At 37.4% G+C, this 21853-nt stretch overlaps 1 protein-coding gene across 2 annotated transcripts in view; it reads right to left on the reverse strand.

Moving 5' to 3' along the window:
• Nucleotides 1-21853, reverse strand: part of LOC131035366 (protein RST1) — a 198453-nt gene that overhangs the window by 168667 nt on the left and 7933 nt on the right. For both annotated transcript variants that reach the window (XM_057967040.2, XM_057967039.2), the window contains exons 4-5: nucleotides 7952-8225; nucleotides 1003-1256 (exon numbers count right to left, since the gene is read on the reverse strand). In XM_057967040.2, coding sequence (XP_057823023.2) covers nucleotides 1003-1256; nucleotides 7952-8225 — 528 coding nt within the window. The remainder of the gene's footprint in view (nucleotides 1-1002; nucleotides 1257-7951; nucleotides 8226-21853) is intronic.

The following is a 21853-nucleotide window of genomic DNA, read 5'->3' on the forward strand; positions in this document are numbered from 1 at the left end:
TGCTGCCTCCTTGTACTCAACTACTTTATGATAAAGAAGGTGCAACTTGGAATTTATATGCAACAACTCAGCCTTTTTTGCTGCCAAATGGTTGCACCTAACTGGTTAGATAAAGCAGTATTCAGGAACTTGCAACTTGTTTTGTTAGTGAGATGAAAATTAATTTTTTTAGTTTGCTAAGGTTAGATTGTTTTAACTTTTTGTATGTTTTTTAAAATTGCAGGATTCTCTCACATTTGTGCAGGTTGTTCCCTAGTTCACCCTAGGAACATACTCAGATCTCTCCATTTGGCCACATACATCTGAGTCATACCCCAGCTGAATGGAAAGGCATGGGATGTGACCTGGCTATAAGCAGGCCAGATCTAGCCTGGGATCTAAACCAAGACCAAACAAAATTGGGTGTAGCAGGTCATCCTATGAGAATATTGTAATGTTTCTTTAATGGTCATCTTAGTCATCTTAGTCGTCTTTAGTTAGTTTCTATTTTCAGCTTCAGTTTACAATTGTTTCTTTTAGAAACATCATCTGTTGTAAATTCTTTATATAGAGCTCTCGCTCTATTGTTTAATAACATCAAATATTTTAACACATCCTGCAGTACTAGGCAACACAGACTGAAGGTTTAATTACAGTTTGATGAAAGCTTAAAAATAACAATGTCTAGGCAATCTAATTATGTGCTTGTTTATGAAATACTACTAACTTTCTGCAATTAAATGTGCACAGCTGGGATTGCATTATTATCGTTTGGGTTCAGGCCTTATAGTGGAGCCTTGTATTTACTTTGAGAATACATGGTTTCATCTCAGTTACATGAAAAGTTGAAAACAGATGGTTAACTAAGATAAAATCAAGAGAACAAAAAAATTTAATACAATGTTGGTAACTTACAATCAAACACAAGCAAATTGAACTGTATCTGCCCTTCCAAGGCTGAAACTAATAGAACAGAAAAATACATTATGAACAATAGAAATAAAGCACAAAACTCAGTGATACCTGGGACCAAATATGTTTTACAAGACGATGCACAAACATTCCAAATTTCTCGCCATCAGACAATGTGCTTTCAGAAATAGTAATCAGCGAAGGGTTGAGCAGTAACTCATGTAGTTTCTTTTGTAAGACCTGTAGCAAACTTATTGCAGTCTTTTTAATAGTCTTTGATGGGGATGACATAACATGAATGACAGGAAAAATGAAGAGCACTTCCACTGGAAAATCTGCCACAGTGTTTTGAAACAATTGCAAACCTGGAAGAAGTAAGACAATTATTAACTGGATATCTTTTTTTTTTGGATTATGTTCAAATTTTCAACATGTGATGTATCTCATAAGTGTCTTCCTCTTGAAAAAGACAAAAAGGGGGAAGACTGATAAGCGGAAATATGTTAGACATAGAACAACTGTAATCCAAAGAACTGTGTAAGACGTAAAACTCCAATTCATGTCAGGATAGTCTTTAAAGAGTCAAAAAAAGCTAAAAATTCAATTCTAATACACTGAAATAGACACTTAATGAATGCAAATTAACTGCCTTTGCATTTATCCCAAATAATTATGTCAAGAGGTAAGATAAAAGGAGAATGGATATAGCAAATTAATTTTATTCAAAAATGTAATCTAACTCTAAGACTAAAATAAGGAGCATCTAGCCACCAGACCATCCCAATCCTTCAGTGATTGGTCCTGGACTCCACCACTCAGCATCTCAGGTTCAAGCAAGTTGCAGGGTGACTCTAAACACTTCTTTTAAACATAGAAATGTTTTACTACTGTCATCTGACACTATGAGAATAAACATTGTTAAACTAGGTGCTAACAAACACTGTAAAATAGTTTCATTAGAACTCACAATCTTGGGTAAAGCTACTGTTTGCGTATTCTTTTGAGTATACTCTATGAACTAAAACCTTGTCTTCAACCTCCTTCAAATATGTTCTATGTTCTAACACACTTTGCCTGTTAACACTTTTAGCTTACCATTGATCTTCCATATAAACTCAACATTTCACATGAATACTCATCACAGGCAGCTTGCTGCCTTACATATTCAAGCAAAAATACAATTCCTCAATACTCAATAACCATTGTCCCATTGTTTTACCATAAATTCTATATGAGAAATATCAAGCAACCGTCAAGGTCATAACCAATCTGTTCAAGATAGACTGACATATTTTATACTACGACTTCCAAGTTGAACGTTCCAAGTATAGGTCAAGACTGAGATCATACATCCAAACCAACATGGACTTCTGTCATATTTCTTCATTAAGAAAGCCTACATGTATGTTTGCAAATCTGAAGCAAAAGTCAAGTATAAATCTAAAAATGAAGATTGTAAGTCCCAAGATAAGTACCAAATAAGAGTTCAAAGTCTGGAGCCAAACAAAACTCAAAACAGTTGGGCAGCTCTGTGCTGAGTTTGGGCGGTTCTATCATCAAGCTGCTTGACACATACCTTCCCTTTGTTTAAAGTTGATTTCCTTCAAATTTATTAACAAAGATTCTCTGTCTACGTATAAAAGTTGGTTTTACAGGCCCATATGTTGTCCAGACTACCTCTTGGCACCAGAAAATCAACTTTTTACTCACAAAATCTTATTTGTTGTGCAGGGGCTCTGTCTGAGTGACCCTATTCCCAGTTGGGCAGTTCTGTGACGTGAAGGGGTGGTTCTAATTAGTGACTGATAACATGTTTTGTTGAAATCTTTTGATGAGTTTTTATTCTTTGTTTACTAATAAAGGTTGGTTTTGCAGGTCCATATGCTGCCCAAAACACCTCCTGACACCAAAAAATCAACACAAATCAACTTTCAACTGATCAAACTTCATTTTGACTGTTGAGAATCACAGTTGGGTGGCCTTGTTCCTGCTTGAGCGGTTTTGTGACATGCTTAGGCAATTATGTGGTTTGCTTCAGCGGTTTGTAGTCAAGGTAAACTTTTCAATCTTTCAAATTTTGGTGGTTCTACATGTGGTGAGGCAGTTCCATTCTGTGTTTAGGCAGTTGTGGTGAGGTTTCTGTGTTTAGGCAGTTGTGGTGAGCCGTTCTGTGTTTAGGCAGTTGTGGTGAGGCGGTTCCGTTTTACAACACCTTGAAAACAGGTCTCCGATGGAGGATATGATTTATTTCCTCCTAAGGCTTGACTCATCTTCAATAAATCCTATACATATCAGTGAAGAAGTGGATCCTTTTATTAAAGATATCAAAGGAGGATGGCTAATCAAGGAAAACAAAATGTTGTCAGAGAATCATATCCACAGTTAAAGTTGGGTTATAGGAGACAACACTTGTATGATTAATAATGAGTCTACTTGTTTCTTCCCTCTCAAGGCCATATTCATTGAAGTTGATTGCTCTAATAAAGCTGAAGAAACTCAGTTTATCCAAGGAACGCTACAATGGGGCAATGTATTGCAAGGTTTGTCAAATTAGGATAATATTTTCCAACATGTGTACTCTGATAATAATCTAGTGCTTTAGGATTCACACCTTGATGGTCTCTCAAATTCAAACTCCAAGGATTGGTCAAATGAAGTCTCAATTGATAAAGATGATCAAAAAATGTTCCCACCACAAGGTGCACAACTGATATCTATTGCATATCCAAAAAAAAAATCAAGTGTAAGTGATGGAAATTTCCTTTTAACAACTTTGTATTTCTCGAAGGATGATACATGAACAAAGTTTAGGGTTGCATTTGTCAAAGAGACAAGTGAAGAAGATAAAATCAGATATGTGATGACTACTATTCCTACAGATTTGAACCACAAGACCTTGCTAGATAGCAGTAGAAGGAGACATAGTATCTCTACCTACAGAAGAGGCTTTTCCTTGCAAGAAAAGACTATCTAGGACCAATATATATCAATTACTTCATGTTGAATTTTTTGATGCACTATCATTCCTAGCCACCAAAACCATGGATCTTCATGAAAGTTTTGCAAAAGTTTTAAGGATATGAAATGTCACAACTAGATTCTCAACTGATGCAGGAGCATCTGGATTCACGAGCAATCTTGCTTCAACCAAAACAAAAAGCTTCTGTTCAGTTTTATTCTATTTGTTTTTGTTGCTGGTTGGGAGAATTTTCAGATTCAGATGGGGTAAATTTGCCTAAGTTTAAGAGCGTTGACAAATTAGGCAGGTTTCATAACCTATGTCAGCATCTAAAAAGGTTCTCACAACCTCGTCGAATCCCAACAAAGTTCTTGTCACCTCATTTTCTCCCAACAGTACATTCATAACCCTTTCAAAATTGTTTTCATTAGAGCTTTCTTGGTTTCAAAACTTATTTCACAAATTGCTAGATTTATCTAGATCTTTTCTTTGGAAAGAAATTTTTTTGAAGGCAGCATAGGAAGCTCTAGTGTGGTTTCAAGACAATTGTCGGCCTCCAACAAGGTTGTCACAACCTTGCCAGCAACCAAGGCACTTTTAGAACTTCTAAAAAAGGCAAAGAAAAAGACTTCATGGCAACGTCACTAACGATATCATCGGGATGAAGGAAATATTTTAACGGGTTTTGGCATTTGAAGCTGGTTTTGAAACTAGTATCAACACCCAAGGAGGTTGTCACAACCTCATCGGTGCCCAATGAGGTGGTCAAAAGCTCATCAACCTTCAACAAGCAACTCACAACCTTTCATGTTGAACAAAGGAAGATTTCATGGTTAGCTCAAAGAAGATTTTCGGAAAGCCTCTAAAGAAGTTCGAAGACAAAATTGAATGTCGGTCTTTTGACTTGGTTTCAAAAGAACCCCTCGAACCTCCAACAGATTTTCTCAAATATTAAGGCTAACTACAAAATCAAAAGGTGATTAAAAGAATTGGTTACAACGAGCAAACATTCTATGTAACCAATTGAAAGCAAATATAAAGAAAGAGAAGGATTTGCTAACAAGAGGAAGGCGAAGAGACCATGAACAAACCAAAACAAAGATAAACAAGAAGGAAAGGGTGGACAATTTTGTCAGTGGATAATTCTTCTGTGAAGAGATCTGATTGTCCCTGAATGACTGTAAAATTTATTTTCCAAAATTGAACTACAAGTTTTATTGTCATTGTGTAATTATTGCATATTAGCTGCTAGATTTGACCATCTAATAAGATACCCATTTCTAGACTGTGTCAAGTGGTATCAGAGCCAAGTTATTGTGGTCATGTCAAGAAGAGTTCAAAGAATTTTGTTGCAGGTCAGTGAAATGAAGAAAAACTGCAAATGTAGAGAACTCGAGCGAATACATGGCGCACACAGGTCGAAGAAGATCAAGAGCACCATGAGTTGGCGAATTGCAAAAATGCTAACAGAAATAACAATGAGATTGGATGTGATGGAAACAACACAGCAAAGGGGAGGACATGTAAAAGATGTCAGTGAAGATGAAAAAGTGCTAGACAAAGAAGACAACGAAATTGAAGGTGAAGTGGACCAAGAACAAGAAATATTTCTAAAAGAAATGTCTAAAATCAACAGTAAACCAAGTATATATCCACAAAGTTATGACAAAAGTTTGGACCCTAAAAAGCTGGCAGACTAAATCTCCAAGGAGAAATATTTTGATCTCAAATCAATTGAAGACGCTAAGAAGGTGAAATTTGCTTGCAAGAAGCTGCAGGGACATGCATCCCTATAGTGGGATCATTTACAGACAGAGCGACGGAAAAGAGGCAAGGAAAAGATCAAATAGTAGGACAAAATGGTAACCAAACTAAAGGCCAAATTTCTACCAGCAGATTATCAACTAGTTTATTCAAGAAGTTACAAAATTTTAAACAAAAAGAATTAAGTGTCAAAGAATATACAAAGGAGTTCTACAGATTCAGTATTCGAGTAGGACATGCTAATGATGATGTTGGGAAGGTGTCAAGGTATGTAAGTGGACAGCGTTTATCGATTCAGGATTATATTAGTATGATTAGAATAAAAAGAGTTGAAGAAGCCTATCAGTATGCCTTGAAAGATGAAGAAAAATTGGCAAGAAAACACAAAGTAATCCATGACCTAGACTAGCCCATGTTTCTTTGGGAAGAGGCATGCAATTGTGGTGTTTATTATGTAAAAGTGTCCTCACAATATGTTGAAAGACAAGAGTCCAAATGAAGCATTCCAAGTAAAGAAACTTGATGTTTCTCATTCTTAGTTGTCTGGCAATCATGTCTACATTCATCTGCAAAAGGAGAGGATGATGAAGCTTGAGCTCTCTAGATTGAAGGATGAGTTTGTGAGATATGATGAGTCCTCCAAGGCTTACCATGGCTATGTTTCATCACAACAAAAGAAAGCATTGAGCCAAGACATGAAATTTGATGAAGATGCGTGGTCATCTAAGCCTCAAGGGCCTACTATGAAGGTTGAAGAGGGTACACAAATTGCTATCCCAAGTGTTGATCCACAAATTAGAGCAATGCCAGTGTAGTTCAGCCAGTCTCCAATGCAAGAGCAAATATCTCACTACATTCTAGTATAGCCAAGAAGCCTAAATGACTTACTCAGACATTGTAAGAGGCACAGAGAAAAGAAATAGAATTCAAAACTTCTTTCCGAGTGTCATCCCCTAAAAGTTTTAAAGTTAGGTTGCATAAATTTCTTTCATCATTAATGCAAAGACTTCAATTGTAAGGAGGCAAGTTCAAAGTGTGGTGTTTATGCAAGACGGTGTTTTGAAGATTGTGTCAAGACCAAAAGAAAGTTAATGAGTGATTCTAGGTGCTTGCAAGGTGAAGCATGCACCAGACAAGAAAAGGAAGTACAAGGCCAAATTCATTCCACGAGGGTTCTCTCAAAGAGAGGTAATTGAATATGACAAGACCTTTGCTCCAATTGCAAGTACACTGCTATCAAAGTAATTATGTCTCTTGTATCTTATTCTAGTTGGTCTTTATATCATATAAATGTAAAGACAACTCTTCCAAATGGCAAGATAAAGGAAGAAAATCAACTTTTCCAACTAAAATATATAGCATAGATTTCTTGCTACAGGAGCACAAGTCTCCTCAAAATCTATTCCTTCCACTTGTGAATATCCTTTGCATACAAATCTTGCCTTGTTTCTCACTATGTGACCATCCTCATCCAGTTTGTTCTAAAATACCCATTTAGTTCCAATTACATTCTTGTTATCCAGTCTTGGGACAAGTTACCAAGTCTGGTTCTTCTCAATCTATTCCAAGTTTTCTTTCATAGCTTTCATCCAATGCTGATCACTATATTCCCAGTAATTTACACCCAGACCAAAGGATAGTAGGTTTTCTTTTTGGTATTGCCCTCCATATAGAAGAAAATCAGGTGCACTGATTAGTCTTGAATAATAATCTGCTAGTTTTAACTTTTGAGAGTTTCAGGAATCAAGTGTACCTCTGTATGTAGTTCAAGAAAACAATTTTACACTTTACTGACACAAATCTAGTAAGTGCCGTATCTTCTCTATACACTGTCAAATTTAACACTCAGTTTAAACTCTAAAAATATCTACAGAAGCTTGTCCCATTGTCTTTTCATTATTTGGAAAGAACCGGGCCTTTTTAGAAAATACTTGGCTCTATGATTATGTTAGGTCCTTGGAATTTCACCAACAAAAGTGATACTTTAGAACCAAACACAACAATACAGCATTAATTAACTTATCCATCTGTGAAGTATAGTCCCAAATACAGAGTTAAAGTCCCTTTGTAATGTTATATTGCTAAATAGAAAAATAAAACGAGACATTGAATAAGTAATCCAAACTTATGCATGATTGTCATGTCAATTAACTAAGGATGCTAATCCTGGAAACATAATTGCACATAACTATATTTTAAAATCACTACTCAAATAAATTTCCTAGTATCAAATGAATAACTAATTGAACGTGGCAAACAAATATTTAAATAACATATCATAAGTAGTTAAGAAATATTTAAATCAAAACCAACTATTAACAAGAAGCAGCAACTTACCACTTTCTTGTTTCCATTCAAGGGAAACAATGGCCAAATTGAGTAGTAGAAGTTGTTCGTGTTCATATTGCATGGTAGCCAGCATATGTGCCAACGTAATCAGCATAGAATCAAAATCACAAAAATATTCATGATCTTTATCCATCTGCACCTCTACTGAATGTTTCAAAAGCACGAGAACAGATGAACTACCAAGACCACGATTGCTGAGATCGTTACAAAGTGAAACAAGATATTTTGAGAGCTCTAAACCACATAATCTTTCTTCCATTGCCTGCTTACAGTTACGAGTAATCAATTTATTTCTGTGTTAGTTTAGATTGCAATTATGTCAATAAGAAAATTTGTTTTCCAAATCACAGGCTAAATTTTAACAACAATCCTGTGAGATATTCAATAAATTGAGGCATTCAAACTGATATTGATCTGAGTAAAGTGAGAAACTACAGGAAGAGAAAGCTATCAAACTTTCAAATTTGAAGTTGTATGCCAAAAAAATAATATAAATCTACAAAACTATTAATAAATCTAGGAAACGTTTACACAAAATATCTAGTATCATGCAATCAACACTAGATAAGTCAAGAGAAGATCACCTGCATACAGTACCAAGTAATCAACTTAGTTGTGCACTTGTTTCCTAATGTAGTACTCCTACTATCCAAGCATTTATGATTTGCAAATCGCAATTGGATTTCAAATGTTTGGAATCTTAAAGTTAAAAGTAGCAACTACAGCATTCTTTATACAATTTGAATGTTTGAAACTAAAACGATGTAGACATCCCTATAAACCATAGCCATGAATTCTAAGTGAAATTTCATCCTCTACAATCCTATTCTCACTTGTGCAACACAGCCTAACTTTCCCTAGAAATCAAGGAACTCCTCTTCTCAATTTTCCCTAATCTGCTGTTTTAGCTCTTCCGAAATAGAGCCTGGAAATATGCCCATGTGGCCTTGTGCAAAGGGTTCGTGCCAATTGATAACCAGCCTAAGAGAATTGACTCAAGCCTGCACCTCACCATACCCTCCACCCTCCATGTTGTTCCCCATGGCTCTATTTCTCAAGTGCAAATCTCTCATTGGACCTTGTTTGGCTTCCTTAGCACAACACTTTTAATTTAAGTCCTAACACCTAAGTTTAATGGAATCCTTGCACTTTATGGTTTTAATTGGCCATCAGCAAACCTACTCTAATGGTCTTCAATTTCTCTTTGCATCCTCGCTATTGTTTATCCCATCACCTTCAAGCTACATGTCTAAATCTTGTTGATCACTGGCTTCCCTTCACGTTGCATTAGTGCTTCCCCTTTGGCACTTCATCACTTTTCATGGTCCCACTTGTTCCTAGCTCGTTAGTTGATATGTTTGATTGTTATTGGTCCTGCCCCAGTATTAAGTGTTGATTCAAAAGGATATAGAAAATCTACGTAATAGGAAAACATAAACAGAAAATGGTTTTAGTTACAAGGACAAGTGTTTCACAGTAGTACAGATAGTACCATACACAGACAATAGTGTGACTAGGATGATAGTGCAACTAGAAAGACAACAGCATGGATGTGATTGTCTCTAGACCACATCGATGTTGTGCTAATGTAAACAACTGTACTAACAGTAAACATAGAATCTGAACCATACAAGCGCAATTTCCACATCCAGTGACTGTTGATCTTCACCCAAGGCCTAGGAATTATGGGTTGTAAAATCTGTAAATAAAAATCATATGGAAGCATTGGAGGCATCCATGGCTGGAGAATTTGGGAATTACTGTATATTATGTTCTTATAGGAGGACTAAGAAAAAGTAGAAAGCTGTAATGTCCCACCCTCTTTGGGACACTGAATATTTAAATGGCAGAAGTAGAACACCTGCTTGTTCTTTGATTAAATTAATAATACTATGTGTCTTTCAAATGTGATCTTTCAGAGCTAGACAGAAGTTGCAGAAGGTGTGTTTTTTTGTGTTTGAAGTTTTGAATAGATAAATGCTTCCTACTAATAACAAGAAGTAAACTGAAAACTGATTTGAACAATTACATTCAAATTAATATCTTTATCAGATTTCTATTTAAGTTGAGTATACAAATCTTTAGATAGGAATGCTACTACAAAGCAAATGAAGTCCTTAAGACCACTGCCAACAATCCGGTAGCTTGTATAGTTACAAAGTTGAACTTTGAAGGTAGCACACAGCCAAGGTGCACACAAAGAAAACGGTTTACTGTGATCAGAAATCTGCTCCCTTTCTTCCCAAACTGCTGTCAAAAGGTAGTCTGCTGAAGGCGATAATGATGGAGTACATAGAATGAAGTGGAGAATAATAAAACAATGATTCCTCAAAGAGAATATGATAGTCGACTTAATAAAGATAGTCTATTACTTATTGCAGAAGCACTTGAATTGGTTACACAACAAACTTAACATCAATAAAACAGAAGTAACCATAATATTACGTGATCTGTTAAGCCCATTGAGATTAGCCACAACCACCAATCAAGGATCGGATATCGCATTTGAGTACCCATCAAGGTGTCGTCAAGAATAGACTCACGAACAGCGATCAACAAGTCAGCATTCAAACTAATTGCCATGCGATGAGTATCGCTAGGGAAGGTGTTTACCAAATATATATTCTAAATTGATAGAACAGAGACTGTCGACTAGCAACAAACAATGTCACCCGGTGGAGAGGAAACATGATGGCCTTGATCAGACCAATCATACGGGAAGATACAACTTAATGTCAAAACCAGACATATTATCAATGCACCATAATAATAGTCAATAATGGTTAAAGGAGATATAGATAAATTGTTAGGCGATCAAACAAGGAAGGGTGACAGCGATTACTATATTAAATTAACCAATTGTTATGAAAGGATGTGCTTTTGGTTAAGGTGAGGCATCATTATGAAGAGACATATCTCTTGAAGGCAACTCTTCCATCATATCTATACGGAGTTTGAACTCATTCAAACAGAATCGATTTGGAATTTGTTTTCTATTTATATCCTCAATGGATCTGCTCTCTTGAGCATTATTTGCCATTGGCATTAAAGGCTGCATGTTAAAAAGGATTTACATCAGAAATAGCACCAGGATATTGCATACTTTCCTGAAGAGCACATGGTTATACTGAGAAGGGGGGGGTGAATTAGTATAACAACCATCTTTACCAAATTAAACTTTTATCAACCACAATAGTAATACTTACTAAATGCACATAAGAACACAATAACACAATGTTTTACGTGGAAACCCTAAAGGGAGAAAACCACAGCAAATTAATGGTTTAATATATTTGTTCTTTTACAATGTTTGTAGGCACCAACCTACTAGAGGTACCAACCCCTGAATTTGTAGGCACCAAACCAATGGAAGCACCAATTCAGCAAGAGAAACCAATCTCTTATTTGATAGGCACCAACCTACAAATTCTTCAAAGGATAATATTGTTCCCCCTTCCTCACAAATCAGCTTCAAATCAGACACAATCTTCTTTCACAAGTCTGATCAAAAGTATCTCACTGTCTTCCTTCAAAATCTGCTCTTACACAACAAATATGTTCTTCATATATATCTGCATTTATCCCTTAAACATGGGCAGCATATATTCTTCAATATGAATCTGAATCACACTTCATATTTCTGCCCCTTCCCTTCCTTTATATCTGCTTTAAAATCAAAAATAAAACATTACTTTTCTGTACAGATCTGAATGTGCAGATCTGCTATATCTTTTATTTTTTCACACTCTTATAATTCTGATCACAAAGAAATCACAATTTCCTCCTTCAAAAATCTGCACATAATCTCATTCTCAATTTCTTACAAATCTGACTACAATCACTATACATCTTAGATAAAATTCTTCATTTAGTCTGCAGTCTATCTCCTTATCATGGAATCCTAGTGCATAAGCTTTATGTTCTTGAACCATGCATCACCACTCTCTTACACACAACCAACGCACTTCTCAAACTTCAATGTTTATCTTATATCCTTCCAAGAGGGATGATTCCCTAAAAGACATCTTCTTTCATGAATGAATATAACTCTCCACTTAATGGCACCTCTTCTTTTAAATAAACATAAAATGAACAAAATGCACTTAACTATTATCTCTTATATATGGATCAGACCAATCGCACCTTTCTGAATTAGCAAATTATATAATTGTTTTTATAAGCATTAACAAATCATTTCTTCCTTTAATCACATCGCACCCTTCAAATGGTTTTGACCAAGTTGAATTTCTCTGTCTTAATGGAGGTAGCCGTACTTTATTTTATAAAGAAATCGTATCATTTTTATTTTGCCTTTAACTATTAATTCATGTCTTCTTTAAGTGTTCGCTGGCCATTATGGACTTAATATAGCAAACAAATCATAATCAATTTGCACCTCTCTAATCTTTGTTCTATTCACTTTTGTCCTTTCTTATTTTGTCCTATGTGGATTTGTCTTGTGCTGTCTTTGCCTTATGTGGTGCACAGGAAAAAAAACTTTTTGATCGTTGCTCCTTAAATATACATGGAATTGCTGCCTTTTCAATGATGTGCTTACCTTATATTATTCACCTTTAATCGCTGCACCTAATACTAGTTGTCCTTTGAATAAAGTGTAATCGCTACTTTGTTAAGTGTTGTCTTTTGTGACTTTGTCCTTTTATTGTCTTTTGTGTTTGCAGCCATTTTAAAATAATAACTCGCAGTATCTTTTCTTCTATTTTAAACCAATTGCCACGTGCTGCATATGACTATGCGAAATTTTCTGTTTTATTAAGTGCTGACTTCATGCTAAGACATTTTGTCTTATGTGCTAGGATTATTATTTTACTAATCTTCACTTTAAGAATATTCTTTTGGATATTATATTAATTTATAATCTTTACTTTAAAAAATATTGTTGTTTGCTTTAAACTGCTGCTCACTATCTTGAGAATACAAATTTCTATCAATGTAATGAACTGAATTTAGTCTGCAGATAACCTTCATATTGTCATGGTATAAACTTGGCCATAGTTGTTAACAGTCTGCTTCAAAGACTATCCCCATAAACTGATATACTATTCGCATCTTATGAATCTGCTTTGAATTGCCTTATAAAACTTATCCAAGTTACTTTAAATATATCACTCCAATTGCTTCAACACTCTTGGACTGATATCAATGATGATGATAATCTTGTCGATACACTTTCAGCATGTTTTAACGACCTTGTCCATATTCATCGGACATCAATGATGAACTCCTAACTATATCAACTGAGTGCCCTTTGACATCAATGACAATATTTCCAACATTTCCAAGCACAAACCTGAAACAGCAGTCGACCTTCTTCATTAAAAGAATCAAAGAAGATTATCAGCATAAGTCCATTCTCAAATTCAGAGATAGCTGGCATACCATTATTGCCATCATTCCAAGAAGGAGATTCAAAGCATATACATACAATTGTCCTATCAAAAAGAGCGGAAATTCCTCTCTAAGTCTGCAGATTGGAACATCTCATTCACAGCATATCTTACAGAGTCATATCAGAAATAGCAATTGATATTTGGTGAAACAACTTTACTTGGTTTTCATTGCAACTATTCGACAAAGTAAGAAGTGGGAATTGGGTAATTGTTCCGGCTTTCCTAGTTGACCAAAAGAGAGGCATTACAGTGGTATCAAAGCATAATCCTGCCATCCTGTGAAGAGTAGTAAATGCAAGCCTACCAATTAAGGGGAACTACTACCAACATGGGTGAGCAATTGGGCAACGAATTGAGGGCTTTCATGGAACAAACCAATCAAACACTCATTAGTCAAAATGAAAAGTTTCACAAAACCACCTGTTGTGACGTTTTCACACATCGCCCCATTGCAAATGGGGACCCCCACTTTTTTCGCTTTGCTTAGTGTTTAGCTTGGTAGGTTTAGTAGCTGTTCGCCCTTGCTTGTGACAGGGGATGAGTTTAAGGATGTGGTTGTGTCAAACTCGCAAAGTTGCTAAGATTGTCAAGATGCAAAAAGGTTGTCAATTTGCAAGTTAGAGGGCATTAAGGGTTTGAGATGGCATGAGCTAGGGTTTTGATGTGAACCTTGACAAAGGCATGAATTTACTCAAAAGATCGATTTTGATAAATGTTAGCTTAACAATTTCAGGTTTGTACAAATGAAGCTTTGATGAAATCAAAATGCTACGAATGAAAGAGAAATGCAAAGGACTTCAATTGCAAAAGTCAAATGTTGCAAAGGTCCCTTCAAAAGCCGCCATGATCATGAGATGAAAAGGTGCTACAAAATGCCGCCTTCAAACAAATCTTGCAAAGGTGCCTCCAAAATCCGCCATGATAACAAGTTCCAAAGGTCCCTTCAAAAGCCGCATCAAGCAAATGTTGCAAAGGTCCCTTCAAATGCCACCTCCAACCAAATCTTGCAAAGGTCCCTTAGAAAGCCGCCTCAATCTAAAGTTGCAAAGCTGGTTGATTTGGCCGACCCAAGTTATAAATTGCAAAGATGTTCAAAAGGCCACCCCAAATGATGGAGATGCAAAACAAATCAATTTGGGCGCTTAAAGCAAACATTGCAAAGGTCCTTCAAAACAACACCTCTAACCAAAGTTGCAAAGGTCCTTCAAAACACCACCTCAAATCAAAATTGCAAAGGTACTTCAAAAATCCACCCAAGTGTATGAGTTGCAAAGATCCCTTGAAGAGCCGCCTAGATCAAAAGATGCAAAGGTGCCCTAGAAAGCCGATCACATCATGAGATGCAAAGGTACCATGAAAAGCCGATCCAACCATCAAATTGCAAAGCTACTCAAATTGGCCAAACAAGTAGAGAACTGCAAAGGGGACTAATTTGGCCGCCCAAGCTTTGGAATGCAAAGAAGGTCAATCTGGCCACCCAAGTCTTCAAGGTGGCAATTTTATCAGCAGACTCCATTCTGATTTGCAGCGAATCTCATCTCCAAGGTGGCGATTCTGGTGACAAATACAAACAAGTTTCATTCTGATGCAGAATACAAAACACACCCAGTCCAGCGATTTGATGATCATGTTGATCATTACATTTGATCAAAATTCACTTGAAGGCAGTGATTTTGGTTGAGAGAATATTTCAAGATCAAATTGAAGACATCTTTTATCCACTTTGAGGGCAAAGTTGTGTAAAAAATTCACATTGCATCAGACTTGTAGCAAGCACAAAATTGTGACATATAAAAGTGGAGGGTAAGTGAAATTAGTACGTATTCTATGTATTTGACACAATTGTGTTTGCTTTGCAGGTGATTAAGTAAGGAATCAAGGACAAGTCAACATCAAGATCTAGCTCGAGTCATGCAAAGCAGAGATCAAAGTCAAGAACTTGGAGCATGAAAGAAAGATAACTTACATAATGATGAAGGAAAGTTTTACAATCTTGAATTCCCTTTGGGAATCCACGAATCAAAGATAGTACACCAGGTGCACCATTCATCAAGTGTATCATGAACAAGGGAGGATCAATCAAGGTCATCACACAGTCTACATCAAACATGATCAAGGAAACAGAAAGTTTCAGAAGAGTTAAAGTTTGTTATAGATCATAACGATGCTTATCATCATCATCACATTGAGCAAACTGGATAATGTTGAGTATCAAGAGATATTGCTCAAAATTCCTTCATGATGATGAATCAAGTTTACAAGTACGAACTGAGATGGCATCCTAGTCATCACTCAACCAATCAAAGGAGTTCCACGTGAGCATGTCCAGATGCAATGCACCTAACTCATCTTACAAAGGCACAAACTTTGAGTTACCTACCCTCGTATTTCATTGGTTCGCATTCAATGTTGAACCTAAATGTAATTTTCTCATTGGTCAGAGGGAGTTGTTGTAACAAACCCTAGTTAGGGTTTCCATCTTGTAATCTCGGTCGTTGATTGTGAATCAATATGGGCCACTCATTGTAAAGAGCTATCTATAAAAGGCTCAAACTTCTCATTTGTAAAGGCTAATAGATAGTAAATAATGAATAGTTAATAGATAGTTAATAATGAATAGTTAATACAGGTTAATAGCAAATAGTAGATAGCAGTTAGAGTAGAATAGGAGGAGAAGGCAGAAATTGTTGCCAAAGTTGTAAATAAACTTCTTTTTCATTGAAGTTATGTCATGTCCCCTCTTTAGCTCTGTCTAGCAGAGACATGTGAGTCAACTTATTATGGGGTCTTGTAGGCTGACAGTGGTGGATAGAGACTCAGTGAGGATATTCAGTGTTTGGGATTTGGTGTTATGGCAGTAGTAGACCAGTTTGGAGCAGTTCCTTAATTTTAGGAGGCAGTTCCTACATTCGTGGAGGCTATTCCTACTATTTAGGAGGTTATGACATTATCCAGGGTTGGGTTTCCACGAGACTATTCCTTGGTTTCAGTTTCAAAAGATTTGGGTATGTTTCCTAGTTTCTAGGAGCATCCCTAGATTTTAGGGATAAGAGTGCTAGTGGATCCATGATTTCCAACTTCAATCACAAACAGGTGGGAGGTTCCATTTCAAGGTTTTGGAGTCATTTGAGCCTTCTACAGCTATTTGGGTTATATTTTTAATATATTTAAATATTTCCTAAGTTAGCGTTTAATTAATTAAATAAGGCTATGTTTATAGCCATTTTGGAGTAATAAGGGGTTTTTGGCTTCATCTGGATGCGTATGCCCATGTGTTATAGCTCGTTGGAAAGGTCTTGAACTTTTCTAAATGTTTCCCATTTGTCAGGGACCCTTTTGATGACCGAAATTCTTTTATATTAAAAAAGTGGCGTTTTCTATACTTGGCGACTAAAAATGAGAAATAAGACTTTATAAGCCTAAGCGCACTTTTCATACACTTTTAGGGTTCGAGCTAGAGGGGAGGGATTATAAGGAGATGGTAACCTAATTATCATCCATCTTTTACACATTTCATCTTTGATTTGGAGAATTTGCTCTGGAGAGCGATTCAGCATCTGGGACGGAAACCCTAGGGTCTTGCCTGTCTCGGACGTAGCCCCCAGCACAGTGGTTATTTGGTTCTTGCATTCAGTTTTCAGTGCCTTAGAGTTGGTACGACATCTTTTCTGGAGGATTCAGTAAACAAAGTTAGGGTTCAACATGGAGATTGGGGTTTTCAGCTTGGCATCACCTAACAGCCATACGGCTGTACTTTGCAGCCATTTCTCTTCCCATGTGAAGCTATGTAAGAGCTTTGGATCTTTGCCGCAGCCTCCTTCTTGATTACAGTATTCACTCTTCATCCAGGTTGGACTCATTGTTATTGTAATCTTCCTGGAATTGTTTGGAATCACTATCTGGATAATTATTTGATTTAAATAATCAGAAATCTACTTGGTACGATTCTGATTTGGCTGTGTATGAACATTTATTTTCAGTACTCTTTTCATGTACTTGTTCTTCAATTATTACTTGCTGAAAAACTATCAAAAATACAAAAATAAACACACCTTCTGCAACTTCTGTCTATTCTCTAAAACCATCAAAGGAAACACAGGAAAATATAGTTTATTAATTTAAAAACTACAGCAGATCAGCAAGGGGATCCATCAGGGATCTTTCAGTGGTATCAGAGCCTGCATCCTGCCAGCCTGTAGGGTTTATGAGAAATTGTCACATCTGGGCACTAGATAAAAAGTTTTGAAAATTCATTCCAACATCTGGGTATTTGATAAAAGGTTTTGATAATTCATATCAGCAACTGGGTAGTTGTCAACCTACACATTTATGCTTACAGTTGACAGTTGGTAAGACAATACGCTGGCCAAAGTCCCAAAATTGTTGAGAACAAACTTTTATTTCGACCTCCAGGATCCGTTGGGATATCAGTTTAGTTACAGGTAAATACCATGGCTAGAACTAAAATTGGGCACTCAAAAGTTTCATCTTCTCCAGCACGTAAAAGTAGGATGCCTCCTGCCAAGATATTTAATGATACAGTTATGAGCAGCTATCATCAGTAATGTTCTCTTTCTAAGATGATACGTGAGCTCCTTTCCTTCACAAAATTTATGGGTGTACCCGGAGCAGACGAAGATAACTTGGTAGCTACAAGTTCAGATCAATGGCAAAGAAGGAAAGAAGAATCAAGGGTGCAGGAATTAGGAATGGATAGAGAACTTTCATTTAGGGGTAATATACGTCTACATAAGAATGTTTTGGTACCCTCAAGTTCCGATGAGTGGGACAAGAATTTATGTGATGGTTTTGTTAGACATGTGGATTCAACTCAAGGAGACATTAGGACAGCTTTGGATAATGAATTGTCCTCACCTTCCGTGTAGGGGATTTCCCAAGAGGCAATTGATTTAGATGTTAGCAATTCTAAGTTTTATGACAGCAATGAGGTACCTTTGCATCAGCTTGAGGTATCAATGTCTACACTTGTACAAGATGGTGCCAATGGGCTGTCACATGAAGGTATTCAAAATTTGGGTACCAATGATGCTTGGAATGTTGAGAACTCATATCATGATGATTCTGATTTTATAGATCAGACCTTAGAATCCAGCCCAGTATGTTCTCTTAGTAGCACTGGACCCTAGGATCATGAGCCAGTGGGTTGTGTGGACACATGGGATGCAGAAGAGAGTGATGACAGTGCATTTTCAGCAGTATCATCATTGACGGATGTGGTGTTCTCAGAGGCACAGAGCAGCAATACTTTGGATGAGGTTGTATCCATGGCCGAGTGCATACACGATGTTGACTACAGAGAGGTACAGGATACAGAGACAACTTCTTTCCACAATGTAGATTTTGAGTTTGTACAGTTACAGGAGAGCCAACATTCTCGGACTCCTCATCACCTGATTGGACAACTCGAGGTTGATGACAGGCGTATAGACACAGTTATTGAGCATTTCAATGTCGCTCGCCAGTTGTTGGCTACACATAGTTGGAGCACCCTCATGATTGATGAGCAGGGCAGCAGTGATTTTTCCTTACCAGAGTTTCATGCTCTTTATGGAGCCATTGGGATACTAAAGCATGAGTATTTGCAATTAGTGGCTGACCTAGATTAACTCCTTCAGAGGGATTTTATTAGTTATGGTGCTTTGTTGAGGGAAGAGGAGGAAGTTGATATCCTCTCTCAGGAGCTTGAGGCGACTGTTGTTGCATGGGAGGATACCCAGTTGTCCCTTCAGGAAGCGAACTCCAGATTGGAGGAGCTTTCTGATAGATTGAGAGTGGCACAGACATCATCAATGACAGATACAGTACAGAGTTCTACTGTGACACTGCGAGATTCACCAGAGAGTTGTGATTTGACTCACGATATTACTCCATCATTGTTTTCACAGGCGACTAGCAGTTTGTCAGCTGGTTGGGAGTATGATACTCCTGTTGACTTGTTTCCTTCTCTGGAAAGCAAATCTTCTTTTACACCTCTTACAGCTGACAAGGGAAACCAATATGTTTCACCGCAGAGCCACAGTGCTCAGTTGAGGTGTATTTTGGATTTTGGATCTCAGACATATGAGTTGTCTTCGGATTCATAGTTTGAGAGCAGTGGGAGTGATGATGAGTTTGATGGACAATATTATGACACAGAGCCATTGAGTGAGCCTACGAGAATCCATTTAGATTACCTCGCAAGGAGTGCACTTCATTTCTCTTTTAGTCCGATTGTAGATGATTGGATGGCTCGTAGATGTGAGTTGGTTCGGGACCTATACTATCTGTGTTGTGATAGTGCTCTCCCATCTTCAGAGGATAGAGTTATTGATTGCAGGCACCTGATCCAGCAGTTTGGGATGGATTGTTTGCGGGATCAGCAAACAATCAACCGTTATGATGAGCAGCGACCATCAGAGTTTTTCATCTCCTTGACACAAAGACTTCATCCAGGATCATGGGGGAAGGATGACGCATGGATTAGCAGGTGTGTTGTGGTGGATGGTTATCATAGGTGCGAGAGTTTCACAGTGGCTGTAGAGAGACACGGTATTGAGGATGCCTCTTACTATCATTGTCTCTTCATGACAGATGGATGTGGATTTAGTTTTATTTGGGATCCAGGTGTTGATTCATTTGATACAGCATCTTATAGGGATTATAGTACGTTGCTCTAGATATTAAGATTATATGGCACTTATATCAGAGGAGAGCAGCAGGAGCAGTTTATGTCCTACAAGTGGTTTGTGTGGGATCATGGTATAGACATGTGTAGTACCTTTCTTTCGTGGATCCTACATGGGTTGCTTCACTTCAAATGTATGGATGTAGTCGTGGGTGTACAGTGGTTGTTGACACTTGGACAGTATGTTCGGAATTTCATGAGGATGGAGCTGGAGTTTACCCACTATCCATCTCAGTTTATCGAGCAGAGTGGGACGATAGTTGATCCATAGGTTGATTGTCATCAGATAGCTGACGTGGATGAGTTATGTGATGTTACTCCTAGTGAGTACTTTGAGCCAGTTGATGTGGCAGTTTCACCTGATTCTCTAGACAGGGTGATTGTTTCATTGCTGGTTGGTGATTACATATTTTTAGATGCCAGCCTGGACAGTGATGATTTTAGTCAGTATTATATATTGTCTAGTGAGTTGGCATTAGATCTTATGGCACATCAGCAGCAGTGTGTGGCAGTTGTGTGTCACTTGTGTCAGATGGGGTCAGATCACAGAGGGTCTTCCATGGATTGGCATTCATTGGATATTATGACGGATGTTATGCATGTTGGTGATCACAGACACACTAGTGATCTTGGCATTTATGGATATTTGATCTATGGAGATGATATAGTTTTCCATTGCTCACTTGAGGTATTCAGCAGGAGCTATGCTTCGCTCTGGGACCCAGGCAGTGTTGATTTGACAGCACAGGTGCTTCAGTGTTTTGAGGAGCCATTTTAGACCGGGGTATTGCATGTTGTTTATATCAGAGATGAGCAGCAGTTACATGCAATGATTTGTTTACGTCTTATTTGGGATGGTGGAGGATTGGTGTTTCAGTTGCTTGTGGGAAAGCATCTCCGAGAGGGGAGGACTGTCATGTCCCCTCTTTAGCTCTCTCTAGCAGAGACGTGTGAGTCAACTTATTATGGGGTCTTGTAGGCTGACAGTGGTGGATAGAGACTCAGTGAGGATATTCAATGTTTGAGATTTGGTGTTATGGCAGTAGTAGACCAGTTTGGAGCAGTTCCTTAATTTTAGGAGGCAGTTCCTACATTTGTGGAGGCTATTCCTACTATTTAGGAGGTTATGACAGTATCCAGGGTTGGGTTTCCACGAGACTATTCCTTGGTTTCAGTTTCAGAAGATTTGGGTATGTTTCCTAGTTTCTAGGAGCATCCCTAGATTTTAGGGATAAGATTGTCAGTGGATCCATGATTTCCGACTTCAGTCACAGACAGGTAGCAGGTTCCATTTCAGGCTTTTGGAGTCATTTGAGCCTTTTGCAGCTATTTGGGTTATATTTTTAATATATTTAAATATTTTCTAAGTTAGCGTTTAATTAATTAAATAAGGCTATGTTTATAGCCATTTTGGAGTAATAAGGGGTTTTTGGCTTCATCTGGATACATATGCCCATGTGTTATAGCTCGTTGGAAAGGTCTTGAACTTTTCTAAATGTTTCCCATTTGTCAGGGACCCTTTTGATGAACGAAATTCTTTTATATTAAAAAAGTGGTGTTTTCTCTATACTTGGCGACTAAAAATGAGAAATAAGACTTTATAAGCCTAAGCGCACTTTTCATACACTTTTAGGGTTTGAGCTAGAGGGGAGGAGTTATAAGGAGATGGTAACCTAATTATCATCCATCTTTTACACATTTCATCTTTGATTTGGAGAATTTGCTCTGGAGAGCGATTCAGCATCTGGGACGGAAACCCCAGGGTCTTGCCTGTCAGGGACGTAGCCCCCAGCA

Source organism: Cryptomeria japonica, chromosome 1 (genome assembly GCF_030272615.1).
Source record: "Cryptomeria japonica chromosome 1, Sugi_1.0, whole genome shotgun sequence".
Classification (NCBI taxonomy): domain Eukaryota; kingdom Viridiplantae; phylum Streptophyta; class Pinopsida; order Cupressales; family Cupressaceae; genus Cryptomeria; species Cryptomeria japonica.